This window comes from Lampetra planeri, chromosome 18 (genome assembly GCF_965212315.1).
Source record: "Lampetra planeri chromosome 18, kcLamPlan1.2.h2, whole genome shotgun sequence".
In the NCBI taxonomy this organism is placed as follows: Eukaryota; Metazoa; Chordata; class Hyperoartia; order Petromyzontiformes; family Petromyzontidae; genus Lampetra; species Lampetra planeri.
In genome coordinates, this window is record NC_136124.1 from 12,515,245 (window position 1) to 12,534,802 (window position 19,558).

At 57.2% G+C, this 19,558-nt stretch overlaps 1 protein-coding gene across 1 annotated transcript in view; it reads right to left on the reverse strand.

Annotated features, from left to right (window-relative positions):
* Nucleotides 1–19,558, reverse strand: part of LOC144723685 (cytoplasmic dynein 1 heavy chain 1-like) — a 124,688-nt gene that overhangs the window by 22,256 nt on the left and 82,874 nt on the right. Inside the window, exons 51-69 of the mRNA XM_078602605.1 lie at nucleotides 18,805–18,966; nucleotides 17,413–17,627; nucleotides 16,602–16,806; nucleotides 13,674–13,847; nucleotides 13,409–13,528; nucleotides 12,704–12,824; nucleotides 12,069–12,264; nucleotides 11,285–11,402; nucleotides 10,342–10,557; nucleotides 9,434–9,646; nucleotides 8,048–8,175; nucleotides 7,079–7,232; nucleotides 6,717–6,863; nucleotides 6,456–6,606; nucleotides 5,220–5,473; nucleotides 4,449–4,583; nucleotides 3,615–3,709; nucleotides 2,922–3,126; nucleotides 12–87 (exon numbers count right to left, since the gene is read on the reverse strand). Of these exons, the coding sequence (XP_078458731.1) occupies nucleotides 12–87; nucleotides 2,922–3,126; nucleotides 3,615–3,709; nucleotides 4,449–4,583; nucleotides 5,220–5,473; nucleotides 6,456–6,606; nucleotides 6,717–6,863; nucleotides 7,079–7,232; nucleotides 8,048–8,175; nucleotides 9,434–9,646; nucleotides 10,342–10,557; nucleotides 11,285–11,402; nucleotides 12,069–12,264; nucleotides 12,704–12,824; nucleotides 13,409–13,528; nucleotides 13,674–13,847; nucleotides 16,602–16,806; nucleotides 17,413–17,627; nucleotides 18,805–18,966 (3,085 nt within the window). The remainder of the gene's footprint in view (nucleotides 1–11; nucleotides 88–2,921; nucleotides 3,127–3,614; nucleotides 3,710–4,448; nucleotides 4,584–5,219; nucleotides 5,474–6,455; nucleotides 6,607–6,716; nucleotides 6,864–7,078; nucleotides 7,233–8,047; nucleotides 8,176–9,433; nucleotides 9,647–10,341; nucleotides 10,558–11,284; nucleotides 11,403–12,068; nucleotides 12,265–12,703; nucleotides 12,825–13,408; nucleotides 13,529–13,673; nucleotides 13,848–16,601; nucleotides 16,807–17,412; nucleotides 17,628–18,804; nucleotides 18,967–19,558) is intronic.

The window sequence follows — 19,558 nt, forward strand, 5'->3', positions numbered from 1 at the left end:
CCGCGTCTCACTCAGTGGCTTCTCCTCGCTCCACAGGGGCGGCACGCACAGCTCTGGGGAGCCACTCTCCAGCCACTTCTGGAAATCCTGCAACAGACGCCAGCCCACAGCACACCACACGTACAATCGCAACCACACCACACGTACAATCCCAACCACACCACACGTACAATCCCAACCACACCACACGTACAATCCCAACCACACCACACGTACAATCCCAACCACACCACACAAACAATCTCAACCACACCACACAAACAATCCCATCCACACCACACGTACAATCTCAACCACACCACACGTACAATCCCAACCACACCACACAAACAATCTCAACCACACCACACGTACAATCCCAACCACACCACACAAACAATCTCAACCACACCACACGTACAATCCCAACCACACCACACAAACAATCTCAACCACACCACACGTACAATCTCAACCACACCACACAAACAATCTCAACCACACCACACGTACAATCCCAACCACAAAACACAAACAATCTCAACCACACCACACGTACAATCCCAACCACACCACACGTACAATCCCAACCACACCACACAAACAATCCCAACCACACCACACGTACAATCTCAACCACACCACACGTACAATCCCAACCACACCACACGTACAATCGCAACCACACCACACGTACAATCCAAACCACACCACACGTACAATCCCAACCACACCACACGTACAATCCCAACCACACCACACGTACAATCTCAACCACACCACACGTACAATCTCAACCACACCACATAAACAATCCCAACCACACCACACGTACAATCTCAACCACACCACACAAACAATCTCAACCACACCACACGTACAATCCCAACCACACCACACAAACAATCTCAACCACACCACACGTACAATCTCAACCACACCACACAAACAATCCTAACCACACCACACGTACAATCCCAACCACACCACACAAACAATCTCAACCACACCACACAAACAATCCCAACCACACTACACAAACAATCCCAACCACACCACACGTACAATCTCAACCACACCACACGTACAATCCCAACCACACCACATAAACAATCCCAACCACACCACACGTACAATCTCAACCACACCACACAAACAATCTCAACCACACCACACAAACAATCCCAACCACACCACACATACAATCTCAACCACACCACACGTACAATCTCAACCACACCACACAAACAATCTCAACCACACCACATAAACAATCCCAACCACACCACACGTACAATCTCAACCACACCACACAATCTCAACCACACCACATAAACAATCCCAACCACACCACACATACAATCTCAACCACACCACACAAACAATCTCAACCACACCACACGTACAATCTCAACCACACCACATAAACAATCCCAACCACACCACACAAACAATCTCAACCACACCACACGTACAATCTCAACCACCCTACACAAACAATCCCAACCACACCACACAAACAATCTCAACCACACCACACGTACAATCTCAACCACACCACATAAACAATCTCAACCACACGTACAATCCCATCCACACCACACGTACAATCCCAACCACACCACACAAACAATCTCAACCACACCACACGTACAATCCCAACCACACCACACGTACAATCCCAACCACACCACACAAACAATCCCAACCACACCACACGTACAATCTCAACCACACCACACGTACAATCTCAACCACACCACACGTACAATCCCAACCACACCACACGTACAATCGCAACCACACCACACGTACAATCCCAACCACACCACACGTACAATCCCAACCACACCACACGTACAATCCCAACCACACCACACGTACAATCTCAACCACACCACACGTACAATCTCAACCACACCACATAAACAATCCCAACCACCCCACACGTACAATCCCAACCACACCACACAAACAATCTCAACCACACCACACGTACAATCCCAACCACACCACACAAACAATCTCAACCACACCACACGTACAATCTCAACCACACCACACAAACAATCCCAACCACACCACACGTACAATCCCAACCACACCACACAAACAATCTCAACCACACCACACAAACAATCCCAACCACACCACACAAACAATCCCAACCACACCACACGTACAATCTCAACCACACCACACGTACAATCCCAACCACACCACACATACAATCTCAACCACACCACACGTACAATCTCAACCACACCACACAAACAATCTCAACCACACCACATAAACAATCCCAACCACACCACACGTACAATCTCAACCACACCACACAAACAATCTCAACCACACCACATAAACAATCCCAACCACACCACACATACAATCTCAACCACACCACACAAACAATCTCAACCACACCACACGTACAATCTCAACCACACCACATAAACAATCCCAACCACACCACACAAACAATCTCAACCACACCACACGTACAATCTCAACCACCCTACACAAACAATCCCAACCACACCACACAAACAATCTCAACCACACCACACGTACAATCTCAACCACACCACATAAACAATCTCAACCACACGTACAATCCCATCCACACCACACGTACAATCCCAACCACACCACACAAACAATCCCAACCACACCACACGTACTATCCCATCCACACCACACGTGCAATCCCATAACGCCGAAACGTACCAGCGCAGTAGCAGCAAACAATAATGAATTAAAGTTGTACGACGATATAATATTATATATAATCATACATCCTTGGCTCTTTGCGGAACTCATGGGTACTCTGTTCCAGGTTGGCCACCCCTGCAGCAGACTGTCGAATCCCAACTTGATGGCCACGTGCCGAATCGGCGCTCACACCCACCCCAGACCCCCCCCCCCCCCCGGCCACGCACCTTGTTGGCCTGCGTGCGCGCGACGACGTCCCGGAATGCCGGCAGCCGGGCCAGGCGAGCGGTGGCCTCTGCCTGATCCGACGTGAGGCCTGGCACCTTGGCGAGGGCGAGACCGCTCACGGCGGCCTGGCCCGCTCCTCCGAGAGCCACGACGGCCTCTTTGCCCCGCAGGAAGTGCTGGAACTCGGCGTCGTACGACGGCTCGCTGCCGGGGGGGGGGAGTGGATGGGGGGCCGCGTGGCCGTCAGGGGTCTCCCTCCGTCCCACAACCACAAACTCGCGAGTCGAGCCGGTTGTGGTGGCGGATCGCGTAAAAGTGTAACGGAGTCGTCTCTCGCTCGCGACGCTGGCGGAGGAATGGCCCCCACTCGACGGAGCTCTACAAAAAACCCCTCCCCCCCCCCACCGCCAAGAGGGAATTTGTTATTGTTGTTGTTGTTGTCGTTGTTGTCATCGTTGTTGTCGTCTTGGAAGGAGTGGGAGTTAGCCACCCTTTACCCCACTGCGGGCGGAGACGCGTCGTGGGACTGGGTTCCATGGAGAGCGTTCCCCCCCACCCCCCACGCTTCCCGTTTATCACTCAGAAGCTTCCCCAGTCTGGGAGAAAAACCCATCAGGAGCTCGTCCGGTCAAGGGAAGGAGGGATGGAGGGAGGGGGGGAGGGAGGGAGGGGGTAGGGAGGGAGGGAGTCACCTGGGCATGCCCTTGAGGCGGATGCGAGCGAGCAGCGTGGCGAACGTCACGTGGTCCTGGTGCAGCATCCCCCGGCCAACGCGGTTGAACACGGCCTGCTCACACGCACAAAGACAAAGATCCCCCCTGTAGCCTTAATTGAATGTTAGGGAAAGAGCTGTTAGCGACAACCTATGAATGACGGCACGGCACACGAGGGGGTGGGTGGCCAGCGCCACGCGCGGCCGTCCTTGTCTCCCCAGTTGCGTTGTTTAAACCTCGCACCAGGTGCACATTTGAGGCTGAGTCGACCTAGAGGAGACACGGGACCGGTTCATGTAATTATCACCGGTGTTGGCCGTTAGCGAGAGTTGAACCCGGGTCGCCGGGTTCGTAGCGCAGCGTGCTAACCGCTACACTTCCGCTCCATGTACACAGACAGACACGAGTCTCCGAATGACACGTCCGTCATCAGCCCCCTGTGCCACCCGACCCCCGGCACATCGCTTCACGGGGACCCCTCCCTGCCAGTGTCCTCATGGTGTCGCACTCCTGCTGCTGCCGCGAGAGTTCCGCTTGTTCACCCAGGACAGGCCGAGTCTCGAGACTCGGACTTTCAGGAGGGTCCTGCCAAGTCTACGTAGGAGGGGGCGATGCTGCTGCTGCTGTGTGATCCCAATTGAGTAATTTGCAGGTAACTTTTTTCAGCGGTGGGATTTTTGGTCTTGCACCAGTTACACTGTGTGTGTGTTCATAGCTACGGGGTGAATCCGGCTGTTATAAATTTCCACGTGATAAGCCACTTCGCTCAGATATCATTTGAAGCCCCCATCACCCGGGAGAGGCCCCCATCACCTGGAAGAGGTCGCGTGTGAGCGTGGCGAGGCGCATGCCGTGGTCCGACACCTTCTCCAAGTGTGGGTTATCGTAGAGCACGGCGTGGTACACCTCCAGGAAGAACTGCAGCGAGTACTGGTACAGGAAGTGGATCTGCGCGCGGGTGGCAGGGCACGGGGGACAAGAAGGTCGTCTCAGCTTGCCGCTGCCGGCGCACACGGAGCCGGCGCCGCCCCAAGCGGCGGCGACGACTCCCGTGAGGCCCCTCCTCACCGCCGCTCGAGGAGGACCCTGGGGAGTTCCTCGTCACGTGAGGCTGAAGACCGGCTCCGCTCACGACGCCGTGCGGTCCACAGCACACACGGAGGCGCAGAGATAAAGCCAAACAACGAGCGTTTTACACGCGGGAGGAAACCGGAGCAGCCGGGGTAAAAACCTACGCGTGCAAGGGACGGATGGAGATGAGTCGGCACTTCGCTGTACCGCATTCTCCTGGCGAGCCAGGGTATGAGCACCTCCCCGACGCTCACGGGAAGGGAGTTTTACAACATCCCGCGTGTGCGGTGATCCACCGAACCTTGCCGCTGCCACCGCAGCGCCGGATCACCGGCGGCAGCCACGTGTCAGAATTGGAACGAGAATATTTTATTTAGACCGGAGGAATCCGGTACGTGTAGCGTAGCGTAGCCGCTGCCACCACTGCCGCCGCCACGTGGCTGCCGCCGCCACGCGGCTGCCCTTCCCGAGCTGAGGGATCCTCCGGGAGGGAGAGTTCCGTCTCCGGTTCACCTGGCTGAGGGCCTCCATGGTGAAGTAGATGGAGCTGCAGGCCGTGGAGAGGGTGAGGTATTGCTGAGAAACGGCGTCCACCTCGGCCATCACCACGTCCGTCTCCTCCACCTTGCGCGTCACCTCGGCCGCCTCGCGCTTCAGGTTCTCCAGCGTCGTGATGATGGTGTCGTCGTCCAAGATGCGGCCCTTCACCTCGTTCAGCGCCTGCAGCAGCGACTTCTCCAGCTGACGCAGGCGCAGCTGGAACTCGCCTGATTGGGGGGAGGGGGGGCATGGGGGGTGGTCACCGGGCGGGCGTAAGGTCAGGGTAGGCCCCAGCTGCGGTTGATTCCCCGATCCACGACCCCGCGGAGCGCCGCTCTCCATTTGTTTGACAAATCGGAACGCAAATAGCGACGGGCCAGGGATTGGTAATGTCATCGGTGACAGCAGCCGCGCCACACCGGGCGTGGGGGTTTCCCGCCTTCGTCAGGCAGCATGTCAGGTCGGCGCGAGTATTCGACCGCAGGGAAGGTAGTCCAATATCGAGCCTTCACGCATGCCGCTTTGTGGCTCGGTGGCTTGGTGGTGGCTCGCGCGGCTCGTAGGAGCCGTGTCCGAGTCGACTCGCACCGCCCTCAGCGTTTGGCTCAAATCGTCGGCCACCGCCCCCCCGCACAGGATATGAACGACAAATTATTTTATATTACCAGATAAGGTTCAACTGAGCTACGTAGCTCTTTTTCAGAAGTGACCCGGCCACAAATGATAGCTCAACGAATTGGCTTATCGCGTGGAAATGTATTGCAGCCGAAACACGTGATGTTGTTTATAAATGTGGAGGGGAAAAACCAGAAGGACCCGGAGAAAAATCCACACGACCACGGGGAGAGAGACACGCAAACTCCACATATACAGCAGGCGTTAGGGTCGGGATTGAACCCACGACCTCCTGCATACCAGGCGAGGTAGTTAACATCGTGGCGCGATGTTAATCGGATCGCAATGCTACCCCGTGACGTGACCCTGTGACGTGACCCAGTGACGCCGTGACCCAGTGACGTGACCCAGCCACGTGACCCAGCGACGTGACCCAGCCACGTGACCCAGCGACGTGACCCAGCGAATTGACCCCGTGACCCCGCCACGTGACCCCGTAACCCCGTGACCCAGTGACGTGACCCCGTGACGCGACCCAGTGACGTGATCCAGCGACGCTGGAGAGGGGTTCGGGGTCGAGGTGGCGCCGCTTGCCCTGGAGCTTGAGGAGGTCGGAGCGCTTCTCGTCCACGTCGGGCCGCTCCGCCTTGAGCACCTCGTTGAGGCACTGGCTCTGCAGGCTGCTCCTCGTCACCGTGAAGTTGACGAAGGTGACGCGCGAGCACAGGTCCGGGGGGAACTCGGCCTGGCGCGGAGGGGACGCGGAGAACAAGATGACGCGGAGGATCCGAACGTGGCAGGAAACTACCGCGGACGCGATCGGGGAAAAGAGAATCGGGGCGCGGTCGCGGCTACCGTGGGGTCCCGCGTGGAGAGGAAGATGACGAAAGAGGGCGACAGGTCGATGTCCTGGTCGCCCAGCGTGATGAGCACGCGGCCGCCCGTGCGCCGCACCTCCCGGTTCAGCACCGGGTTCAGGATGGGGTCGTAGCTCTCCACGTCCTGCGGCAGCGCAGGGCCACGCGGAGCGATAGCGGGCAACACGGGGCAACGCAGAGTTCACGCGGTTGTCATATCGGGCAACACGAGTGTAGTCTGACTGGAGTTTGAGTGGTCACTGTGGCGAGGTGAGTGCAGTAAGTGGTGAGCGGGTTGCGAGTGAGCAGTGAGTGAGGAGTGGTGAGTGAGCGGTGAGCGAGGGGTGGTGAGCGAGAGACCTGCACAAGCAGCGGGTTTCCGAAGCGCAGGGCGCTCTCCAGGTTCTTGCGGAAGGCGTCGTCAAGGAAGCTGGTGCGCGTGATCTTGCGCTCCTTGTACTCGTTCATGATGAACTCCGTCGCCTGGCCCGATGGATCGATGATGAGTGGGTACCTGCACAAAGACAAAGATCCCCCCCCAATAGTCTCAACATGCTGTTGAGGCAAGTGCTCCCAATCTCTAAAGGAGCTCGCGCCGTGGTCTCGGGCTCGAGGAGAGCGGTGAGTGTGGTGTGGTGAGTGTGGTGAGTGTGGTGTGGTGAGTGTGGTGTGGTGAGTGTGGTGTGGTGAGTGTGGTGTGGTGAGTGCGGTGAGTGTGGTGTGGTGAGTGTCGTGTGGTGAGTGTGGTGAGTGTGGGGTGGTGAGTGTAGTGTGGTGAGTGTGGTGTGGTGAGTGTGGTGAGTGTGGTGTGGTGAGTGTGGTGTGGTGAGTGCGGTGAGTGTGGTGTGGTGAGTGTCGTGTGGTGAGTGTGGTGAGTGTGGGGTGGTGAGTGTAGTGTGGTGAGTGTGGTGTGGTGAGTGTGGTGAGTGTGGGGTGGTGAGTGTGGTGTGGTGAGTGTGGTGTGGTGAGTGTGGTGAGTGTGGTGTGGTGAGTGTGGTGAGTGTGGTGTGGTGAGTGTGGTGAGTGTGATGTGGTGAGTGTGGTGTGGTGTGGTGAGTGTGGTGAGTGTGGTGAGTGCGGTGTGGTGAGTGTGGTGTGATGAGTGTAGTGAGTGTGGTGTGGTGAGTGTGGTGTGGTGAGTGTGGTGTGGTGAGTGTGGTGTGGTGAGTGTGGTGAGTGTGGTGTGGTGAGTGCGGTGTGGTGAGTGTGGTGTGATGAGTGTGGTGAGTGTGGTGTGGTGAGTGTGGTGTGGTGAGTGTGGTGTGGTGAGTGTGGTGTGGTGAGTGTGGTGAGTCGTCGTCGGCGTGTGAGCGTGAGCGGCGCCGTCACCGGTTGTAGCGCTTGAGCATGATGGCGTTCTCTGTGCACAGCTCGTCCGCCGGGAGGGAGTGCGCCTGCCAGCGCAGCCGCTCGTCTGCGTTCGACAGGTACTCCGTGCGCGCGATGTCTGTGCGGAACTGCGGGACGCACACGTGCACACACGTACACACAAACGTACACACACGCATGCACACGCACGTACACACACGCACGCACACGCGCGTACAGCTCGCTGTCAAAGAGAGAGAGGACGTCTCAGAGGGGCGAGGAGGAACCACATACAAGCGGGGAGGCAGCAGCCAGCCAGGCGATGAGCCGGAGCCAAATTTCCTTCCCCCACAAACTCTGCGATCCTCCAAATGAATCTTATGGCGGGACCCCTGGCACTCGCATAAACTACGTTGCGACGTCATTTTATGTCTGTTGAAGGCAAACGATACGGCAATCTATTCTAGACGAGCTCTACACGATGCGCAAATCTAAGTTTCAAAGTTTTGTTTCTTCTGCGCATTCATCCGGCTGCTGTGCTTGGACGACATGACAGCAGAATGATCTGCGCCACGTGAGTCGCGGCGTTTATGTGCGCGGTGGGATGGAGTTGCCAAAAATACATAAATAAAGATTTTGACTTCCGTTTATTTGGGACCCCGGGGTCCCGCCATAAGGTTCATTTACTAAAATGTGACCGGCCAATTAACGAGTGTTTACATGTGGGAGGGAGGAAACTGGAGCACTCGGAGAAAACCCAACAACGAGGCTACGGAAGAGGAGCTCTCACTGCCTGGCGAAAACAAACACGGAATGTGAAGTTCTAACGCGCCGCTGCGACTAAGACGGACATGGGGCTCACCACGGAGCCTCCCACACCACGTGGAGGCACAGGAGGGGGACGGCCAACACCGGTGACGATTACTTGAACCGGTCCTGGGTTTCACCTAGGTCGACTCGGCCTCAAATTAGTACCCGGTGCAGTGTGTAAACATTGCCGTTGAAAAGACAAACGTGGCCGGGCATCGTTTTCTGGCCACACCACCCGCTCGTGGGCTGTGACAGCCTTCACAGGTGCTACTCGCTAACAGGCTACACGGGGGATCTTTGCTTTTGATCTTTTTGCGTTATTGTGTTTACGTGCGTGTGTGCATGTGTGTGCGTGTGTGCGTCTGTGCTGGTCACCCACACCCTCGTGTACCGGCCTTCATAGGTGCTCGCTAACAGCACTTGCCCCTACAGTCTGTTAAAGCTACACGGGTGATCTTTGTCTTTGTGCGTACGAAGGCGCAGTGGAGCGGAGCGGCCACCACGACCCGCACCACCAACCGGCCGGCGACACGAGTCCCCGACTCCCCGGCCAGGGCCGGCAAACGGGAGCGTCGTCCCGCGCGCGAGCCGCCCCACCTGAATGTTCGCCTGCTGCAGGTGCTGCGCCCAGGTGCTGAACAGGTTGTGGCGCATTTGCTGGTCGAAGTAGCCGGCGTAGGCCATGAAGGCGGACGACAGGAGGCAGTCGCCCGTGATGGTGGACATCTGCGTGCGGAAGGTCTGGCTCGTCTGCTCCCAGCGCTCCTGCTCGGCGGCGAGGCTGCGCAGCAGCGCCGTGCTGCGGCTCACCTGCACGCGGCCCACGCGGCCACGGCCGCCGCGACCGTGACGGTGAGCGTGGAGACCGGACGCCACCGTGGCTCAGAGATGTGAACTACCTCGCCAGGTATACAGGAGGTCGTGGGTTCGATCCTGACGCCTATTTGGAGTTTGCGTGTCTCTCTCTCCGTGGTCGCGTGGATTTATCTCCGGGTCCTCCGGTTTTTCTCTCCACATTTAAAATCAACGTCACGCGCTTAAGAGTATTTGGCTACTGCTATAGATTTCCACGTGATGATAAGCCACTTCGTTGAGCTACCATTTGTGTGACCAGGTCACTTCTGAAAAACAGCTACGTAGCTCAGTGGGCCTCACCTGGTAAAATAAAAATTTTTTTTATTAGTTTCAACTAAAAAAGCACAACAAAGTGGCATATGATCGTGTGGAAATTTATAGCAGCCAAAAAAATGTGGAGGAGAAAAACCGGAAGGACCCGGAGAAAAATCCACACAACCACAGGGAGAGAGACACCGCAAACTCCAAATGTACAGAAGTCAGGGTTGGGATCGAACCCACGACCTCCCATATACCAGGCGAGGCAGTCAACATCTCACCACCGTGGCGCAATTAAGACGGACCGACGGTCACGATCGTGGCAGCGTGGCGTGCAGAACCGGGACGTACGGACACGGACGGATGGACAGGAGGGGGTAGGGAGCGCTCACCTTGGCCTCCACGGCCGCCAGGTCGGCCTTGATGGCCTGGGCCTGCGAGATGAGCAGCGCGTACTCCTCCTTGTAGCGCGCGATGCTGGCCTCCAGCTCGCTGATCATGTGCTCCACCTCGTCGGCGCGCGCCTGGTTGTCCTTGGCGTCGCACTCCAGCTTCCGGAGCTCGTTGCGCAGCGGCTCGACGCGCTTCAGCATGTCCGCGTAGTTCAGCTGTCGTCCCGGCACGACCGATGGCAGACGGCGGGCGGTGGACGGGGGATGGCACAGGGGCGCAGAGAAACAGAACGGCGACGCCACCCTTCGTCTCCCGCGCATGAGAACACGTCAAGGCGGCACGCCCGCTGGCGATGCTACGCTGCTGCTGACCGTAACCCGGTGCCGCAGGGGCAGTGGCAGCAAGGGGTCGGTGGATCACAGCGCACTGATGTTGTTGTGAAACTCCCCTTCTGTCCGTGGCTGTCGAGGATGTGGCCGTTCCCTGGCTCGCCAGGAGAAGGCGGCTACAGCAGCAAGTGGACTGATCGCCATCTGTGTCCATCTCGTGCAAGGTGTGGGTTTTCTCTAGGTGCTCCGGTTTCCTCCCACCCACCTGAGTAATATCTGAACTACTTTCTGTGTTTAGTTTGTTGTCCTTCCCCCGCACCTCCGATTATCACGGTTGGTGAGAGAAGTTCAACGTACATACAGACACACAATACACACTCATCCTTAATTGGCTGAAAACATCTTAATAACATTAAACCCAATGTAGTGTCAGGACCCTCCTGATAAAAAGAGTCCTAGGACTGCTGGACGAATAAGTAAATTGTTGATGTTATTCAAATTATAATACCGGGGGCATCTCACTCAGTGGCAGCCCATCACCCCCCCACCCCCAACTTCCTCTGTTCAAGCAGTGAGACGATGGCCCCCCCCCCGACCGGCGATGGACCCTCACCTGCGCCGTGGCCCACTTGACCATGGGCCCGCAGGCGAGCGAGGCGCGGTTCACCGTGTCGTAGTTGAAGTTGGGGTTGGAGAGGTAGCCCTTCTTCATTTTCTCCCGGATCGTGTCGCTGGTTTGGGGAGGTCAAACGGCCCGTCGGTTAAACGACGCGGTGAGAGGGGCGGTGTTGGCTGCACGTACGCCCGGTCGCCTTTGTCTCCCCCATGCACAAGCTTACACACTGCACGAGGTACTCACTTAACGCCGAGTTGACCTAGGGGAGGCCTAGGACCGGTTCAAATACTCGTGATTGGTGTTGGCCATGAGCAGGAATTGAACTCGTGTCTCGAGGTTCATAGTGCAGTGCGCTAACCTCTCTATTGTCGCTCCCCCAGAGACACGTAAACACGCACGTACACACACAGAGACAAAGATCCACCCTACAGCGTTTAACAGAATGTTGAGGCAAGTTGGTCGCGAGTATGAATCTCGGGTCGCCAGGTTCGTACTGCTGTGGTCTAACTAATACACTGCCGCTCCCCATAACGTACACACTCACAACAACAACAATAGCTGCCATTCACCACTGAGTGGCGGTGACGTCACCGCAGTGCTTGTGCCAGGCTCGGTGCACCTTCACGCCACGGGACAGACCCAGGTGTCATGGGTCGACTGCCTGAAACGACTGGCAGATGCACCACCTGTGCCCCCTACCGTGCCAACCTGCTGCGCTTTAGCCGCCCGGTGCTCCGCTCGTTGCTGTGAGTGTCGCTCCTCAACGCGCGCACGCGCACACCTGATCTCGTCGGCGGAGAAGTTGACGATAGTGGGGATGAAGTTGTCGCGGATGATGATGGAGCGGATTTGCTTCCAGTCCGTCGTGTTCTCCCCGAGAAGGAGGCAGATCGACTCGAGCGCCATTTTCACCGCGGCCGGAGGGTTCGCCATGGACCGCACCTCCACCAGGTGCTGCTTCTTGATGGACTTCACCGCTGCACACAAAGATAAAGTTCCCCCGTGTAGCCTTAACAGACCGTTGGGGCAAGTGCTGTTAAGGAGCACCTATGAAGGCCGGAACGGCACACAAGGGGGTGGGTGGCCAACGCCACGCCCGGCCGCCTTTGTCTTCCCAGTGGTGTTGTTTACACACTGCATCAGGTACTCATTTGAGGCTGAGTCGACCTAGGGAAGGCCCAGGACCCGTTCAGATAATCGTCACCGGTGTTGGTGGCCGTGAGCGGAAATCGAACTCGGGTCGCCGGGTTCGTAGCGCAGCGTAGCGCTAACCGCTGCACCACCGCTCCCCCACACACCCACAAGCGGGGCAGCTCCGAGCTGCGAGCCTGGGCGAGCATGGGGGAGGAGGGGGCGGGTAGGGGAGGGGAGTGGGGGGAGGGGTGGGGGGTGGGGGAGGGGTGTGGGCGGCCGCACCGTTCTGGGCTTCGATGACAGCCGGCTCAACCTGCTCCAGGTCCTCACAGACGCTCTTCTGCTTCTCGGCGATCACCTCGTTCTGCCGTAGCAGCGACTCCTGGATCTCCTGGCTCATCACCTGCACTCGCACGGAGACAAGGGTCCCCGCGTGGCCTCACGGACTGTCGGGGGGAGTGCGCGGCGTTCGCGAGCGCCTACGGCGCACGACACGGCGGCGTGACCGGTGCCCGGCCGCCTTTGTCTCCCCACTGCTGACGCTTAAGCACCGCACCAAGTGCTCACTTTAAGGCTGGGGGGGGGGGGGGTGGGTGCAAAAATCGGTTCGGATATTCGCCGCTGACGATGGTTGCGGCCGAGAATTGAGCTCGCACCACAAGTTTCGTATCGCAGCGCGCGAATCACTGCACCGCCGCTCGCCACACGCACACAATCATGTCCCCACACAAAGATTTCCACGTGTAGCCTAAACAGGCTGTTGGGGCAAGTGCTGTTAGCGAGCACATGTGAAGGCCTACACAGCACACGGGGGTGCGGGTGGCCAGCACCACGCCCGGCCGCCTTTGTCTCCCCACTGCTGATTGTTACACACCGCACCAGGTGCTCGTTTCAATATTTGCTGCTGTTATTGGTCGCCACGTGAAGTGCACTAACCAATCACAGACGCACACAAACACATCCACACACACACATGCACGTACGCACCTTTTTCTTCTCAGCCTCCTGCTGGCCGATCACCATCTTCTTGAGTTTGTCGTTGGCGGCCGCATTCTTGGCCTCGAGCTCCTGGGACTTGATGGACAGATCCTTCCTGAGCTCCTCCACCTGCAGGGGCAGGGGGACGGGGTGAGCGTGTGGAGGAGCTGAACGGAGTGAGAATGTAGGTGAGCGGGACGGCGTGCGGGCAAGGGGGACGGGGTGAGTGCGTGCGGGTGCGTGGCACGGCGTGTGGGCGAGGGGGTACGGGCACCTGGTCCACGGTCTCCTTGATCTTGCGGAGGCCCACGTTGAGGTGCATCTGCTGCTCCTCGAGCTCGCTGCGCTTCTCCCCGAACAGCTCCGCGTAGTGGCCGATGAAGTCGAGGTAGTGACGGGGTGTGATCGCCACCGTGCGGCCGCCGCGCTTGGCCAGCCGCGCGTTCGCCTGCGCCAGGGCCCCGCACCTTCATCAAAAGGCGACTCGCGAGACTCGGTCAGGCTTGCTTGGCTAAACAAGCGGAACGGCGATAACACCACCGCCGCAAGAGCACTGAGGCTCACCGCTAAGCAGAGGGAACTTGGCTGGGCCAATGGGGCCGCGGTGCCTAGGAGATGTTAGCTACTTCGCCAGGTATACAGGAGGTCGTGGGTTCGATCCTGACTCTGACGCCTGCTGTGTGTTTGGAGTTTCCGTGTCTCTCTCTCTCCCCGTGGTCGCGTAGATTTTTCTCCAGGTCCTTCGGTTTATCCCTGCACATTTAAAATCAACGTGCGTTTAGAGTATTTGGCTACTGCTATAAATTGCACGTGCTAAGCCACTTTTTTGAGATAAAGAGCTCAGTGGGCCTTCCCTGATACAATACAAATAGTTTAAGTTTTGTGTTTTAAGCGTGGGCAGATGTTTCGAAAGACAGAGGGATGAAAGGATGAATGCACGGACCGACAGACGATGAGGACAGATGAACAAATCAATGGACGGAGAGGTGAATGTACGGACAGATAGATGAATGGACTGATGGACCAAAATACTGAGAGATGGACAGATGAATGGATGGACAAGCAGACAGACAAATTGACAGAGAGACACGCACGGATGAATGGACAAGCCGATGCACACCTGAACGTACAGATGTGAGGAAGGCCATTTTAATGGACTGAGAGACAGATGAACGAATAAAGAGATGGACAAATGGAATAATACCAGACAGGCAGCAAACACGAGGGCAGACGACTCGACAGCCGAACAGAGGAATGCACGGACAGTTGGAAAAACGTGTAGATGGATGGACAAATAGTCCCACAGATGGGCAAACGTCCATATAGACGGATACATAGACATAGATACATAGACACATAGACATAGATACATAGACATAGATACATAGACATAGATACATAGACATAGATACATAGACACATAGACATAGACACATAGACACAGATACATAGACACATAGACATAGACACATAGACATAGATACATAGACATAGACACAGTCACATACATCGATACATAGACAAAGATATATAGTTACATAGATACATAGACATAGACACATAGATACATAGACATAGACACATAGATACATAGACACATAGACACATAGACACATAGACACATAGACATAGATACATAGACATAGACACAGACACATAGACATCGATACATAGACAAAGATATATAGTTACATAGATACATAGACATAGACACATAGATACATAGACATAGACACATAGATACATAGACACATAGACACATAGACACATAGACACATAGACATAGATACATAGACACATAGACATAGATACATAGACATTAGATACACAGATACATAGACATATAGACACATAGACATAGACACATAGATACATAGACATATAGACATAGACACATAGACATAGATACATAGACACATAGACATAGATACATAGACACATAGACATAGACAGATGGTCAGGCAGAGAGATGAAGAAGAGAAACAGCAGACGGAGCGACGCACAAGAACCTCGGCACCACCGCTGCTCTGCCCACTCCACTCCACACCATACCACTCCGCACCGCTCCACTCCACTCCGCACCACTCCACTCCGCACCACTCCACACCACTCCGCATCGCTCCACTCCACTCCGCACCACTCCACTCCACTCCGCACCACTCCACTCCGCACCACTCCACTCCACTCCACACCACTCCACTCCACTCCGCACCACTCCACTCCGCACCACTCCACACCACTCCGCATCGCTCCGCATCACTCCACTCCACTCCGCACCACTCCACTCCACTCCACACCACTCCACTCCACACCACACCACTCCACACCACTCCACACCACACCACTCCACACCACTCCACACCACACCACTCCACTCCACACCACTCCACTCCACACCACACCACTCCACACCACTCCACTCCACACCACACCACTCCACACCACACCACTCCACTCCGCACCACTCCGCACCGCTCCACTCCACTCCGCACCACTCCACTCCACACCACTCCGCACAACTCCACACCGCACCACTCCACTCCACACCTTACCACTCCACTCCACACCACTCCACTCCACACCACTTCACTCCGCACCACTCCACACCACACCACTCCACTCCACACCACTCCACTCCTCACCACTCCACTCCACACCGCACCACTCCACACCACACCACTCCACACCGCACCACTCCACTCCACACCACTCCACACTGCTCCACTCCACTCCACACCACTCCACACCACGCCGCACCGCTCCACTCAACTCCACTCCACTCCACTCTACACCACTCCACACCACTCCGCACCGCTCCACTCCACACCGCACCACTCCACTCCACTCCACACCACTCCACTCCGCACCACTCAACTCCACTCCACACCACTCCACACCGCACCACTCCACACCGCTCCACTCCACACCGCTCCACACCACTCCGCTCCACTCCACTCCACTCCACACCACTCCACACCGCACCACTCCACACCACACCACTCCGCACCGCTCCACTCAACTCCACTCCACACCACTACACACCACTCCGCACCGCTCCAAACCACTCCGCACCGCACCACTCCACTCCGCACCACTCCACACCACTCCACTCCACTCCGCACCACTCCACACCGCACCACTCCACTCCACACCACACCACTCCACAAAACACCACTCCACACCGCAGCACTCCGCACCGCACCTGGTGCAGGGTGAGGTGCACGAAGACACAGGCGTTGACGATGGCCTCGCGGTGCGAGGGCGGCTGGGGCAGGCGGTCGTACGCGGCCGGCACCGAGTCGGGGGCGATGTAGCTCGGCTTCTCCAGGTCCATCTTCCCCGTGAACTCCTTGCCCACCTGGTAGAGCGCCTCCGTCGACCAGTCCCCGAACCAGTTGAGCACGCACCTGCAGCGGGGGGGGGGGGGGGGTGGGGAGAGAGACGAAGGTGGCGCGGTGTCACGCCACACGGTCCAACGGTCCACCGGTGGGACGTTACGGGATGAGAGAGATGACAACACATGAGCGCGGAGACCCATAGACTCCCATAGACACACAGAGACACAGAGACCTGTAGACTCACAGAGACCTGTAGACTTCCATAGACACACAGACCCATAGACTCACGGAGATTCGTAAACTCACATCGAGACCCATAGACTCACCCAGAGACCCGTAGACTCACAGAGACCCGTACACTTGCACAGAGACCCGTAGACTCACACAGAGACCCATAGATTCACACAGAGACCCATAGCTTCACACAGAGACCCACAGACTCACACAGATACCCATAGACTCATTATGCAGAGACCCATAGACTCTCATCACACAGAGACCCACAGAGACCCATAGGCGAAGGATAGGATGGGAGAAAAACGGGGGAGGACTTTACCCAGCGGTGGGGGAAGTTACAGGCCGACAATGACAGCAATAATGACGACGCACACACGCACATGGGGGGAGTTCATGAAAGGGGTACGGTGGTGGGGAGGAGGTGGGGGGGGAGGTCACCTGTTGAAGAGCGCGGGGGAGGTGGCGGCGCGGTCCTTAAGGCCCTCGGAGGACGGGTTCATGGTGAACACCACGTGCAGGTTGCGCATCACCTGGCTGGTGAACCAGCGGTACAGCTCCTCGTGCGAGTCCAGCATGAGGCCCTCCTTCTGCGAGCCCTCCTTGCAGCCGGTCATGAGCGCCGCGTACTCGTCGCCCTCGAACAGTCCCGGCACCTGCGAGGTACGGAGCGGCACGGTGCCACGGAGCGGTGTGCGTCACGGAGCGGCACGGTGGCACAGAGCGACAGGGTGGCACGGAGAGGCACGGTGGCACAGAGTGCATTTCGGGTGAATGGGATGGCGCCCGTCTCCATTCAATGGCGGAGCCAGGATTTTCAGGTAGGGGGGACAACCCCACCAGCAATGAAAAATGATCGGAGTTGTTTGACGCGTGTGCTGCGATGGCGCAGCCATCGATCGGGGGTCAAATTCGAACCCTACATGATCGGCCTCGCGCTCGCTGAAGGTGTTTGCCTTTAGGGAAGTCGTGAACTGTATACGCAACTGCGCACAATTCTGAGTCACTTATAACTGCTTTGCACGTAATAATACGCTACACAGTGGCAGTGGTGGTCGCAAAATGCCAAATAATCCGATAAAAATTGTGGATTTCGATCGGATCATTGGGGGGGCACGTGCCACCCCCCCCCCACTGGCTCCGCCAGTGTCTCCATTGGTGGTGCTAAGCCAGCGGTGGAAATTCCTCATTCCCGTGGCCCTGGCCAGCCTATCCACGGGACGACCATCGCTGAATTACACAAGCGGCACACACACACGTGCACGCACGCACGCGTGTGTGTGTGCGGGTGTCACCGACCATTTCCCCCCGGACGCTCGCGTTGCACTGTTTCGTACGACCCCTTGAGACCAGTCTCACCGTGGCGATTGAGCACCCGGCTTCACCACGCACGCCCCACACTCCAGAGCAGGGTTCTTCACTACATTTTCAGGAGGGGGGCGGCACTTTCACCGATAAGACATCGCCAGTGTGTGATGGCCACCACAGATTTGAAACCATTGGGGGTTTGACAGTAGCGCGATGATGATGGGGGTGGGATGTTCACTTTTGTGTATTGTCTGGGGCGGGGGCCGCATGTCAGCAGGACCACACTAAAGGCCACCAAGGGGGTTGCCGCCAGTGGCCAAGCAGGGGCCTTGCAACGAAGAAGAACACCGCTCCAGACTCACACCCAGAACCTCACCGAAACGCCGGCTCCACGCTCCCCGGCGAGACCTCTCGCCTCTCCAGCCACGGTGGGCCGGCCGCGCCCACCCCCCAACCCCACCTCCCCCCCACCTCCCCCCCCCGCCCACCGTTGGGCTAATTGGCGAGTGCCTCGCGCCGCCGTACCTCTCCGTTGGCGAGCAGCGTGTTCATGCGCTCCAGGAAGCCCGAGTCCAGCACATTGGACTCGTCCATGATGAAGGCAATCTTCTCGTTCTTGCAGCCGGCGCGGCGCAGCACGGTGCGCAGGTCTTCGTCGAAGTCCTCGCCCGTGTACTTGCGGTGCACCTGCGGAAAAGGCGGGAGGGGTCGCCGCGTCGGGGCATTCGGTTTTACGCGGGGGGCAAAGGTTGCGCTGGACGTCACGATGTCAAAGGTCAAGATAATACCCCCACACCCCCCACCAGAATTAAAAATGCGTATTTGCGGGGGTGGTGCTGTCTTTCGTGCACACGAGGAAGAGGAGGAACAACGTCGGACGTCGTTTCAAACACCGGGGAGGGCACGACGCGGGAAACGCGTGGTGGGAAGCAGCAGGAGCGGCGCAAGCGCGGGAGCCCGCGTCGTAAAATATCCGTCTGCTCCCAACGAGCGATGGTGACGGCACTCGTCTCAGTCAGCGGCCGTGAGCCCAGTGGTGTACATTCCACATTACCGTGGCAGGTGCCGTAGCAGTGGAGTGATGTCATCCTGGAAGCATGTAAAGAACCCTTCGCAAAGTAACCCCGCAGTGACTGTCAAGTGTTTTTTCTTATGCACGAAGCTTCAAGCTCAAGTCAGACCCCAATGACAATACCTTCAGGAGTTAAATGCTACAGTCGAGGTCTGCTAGTAACGACGAAAGGGCTTCAGGAGAGAGTTCGTGTCGTTTGTCTGCTCC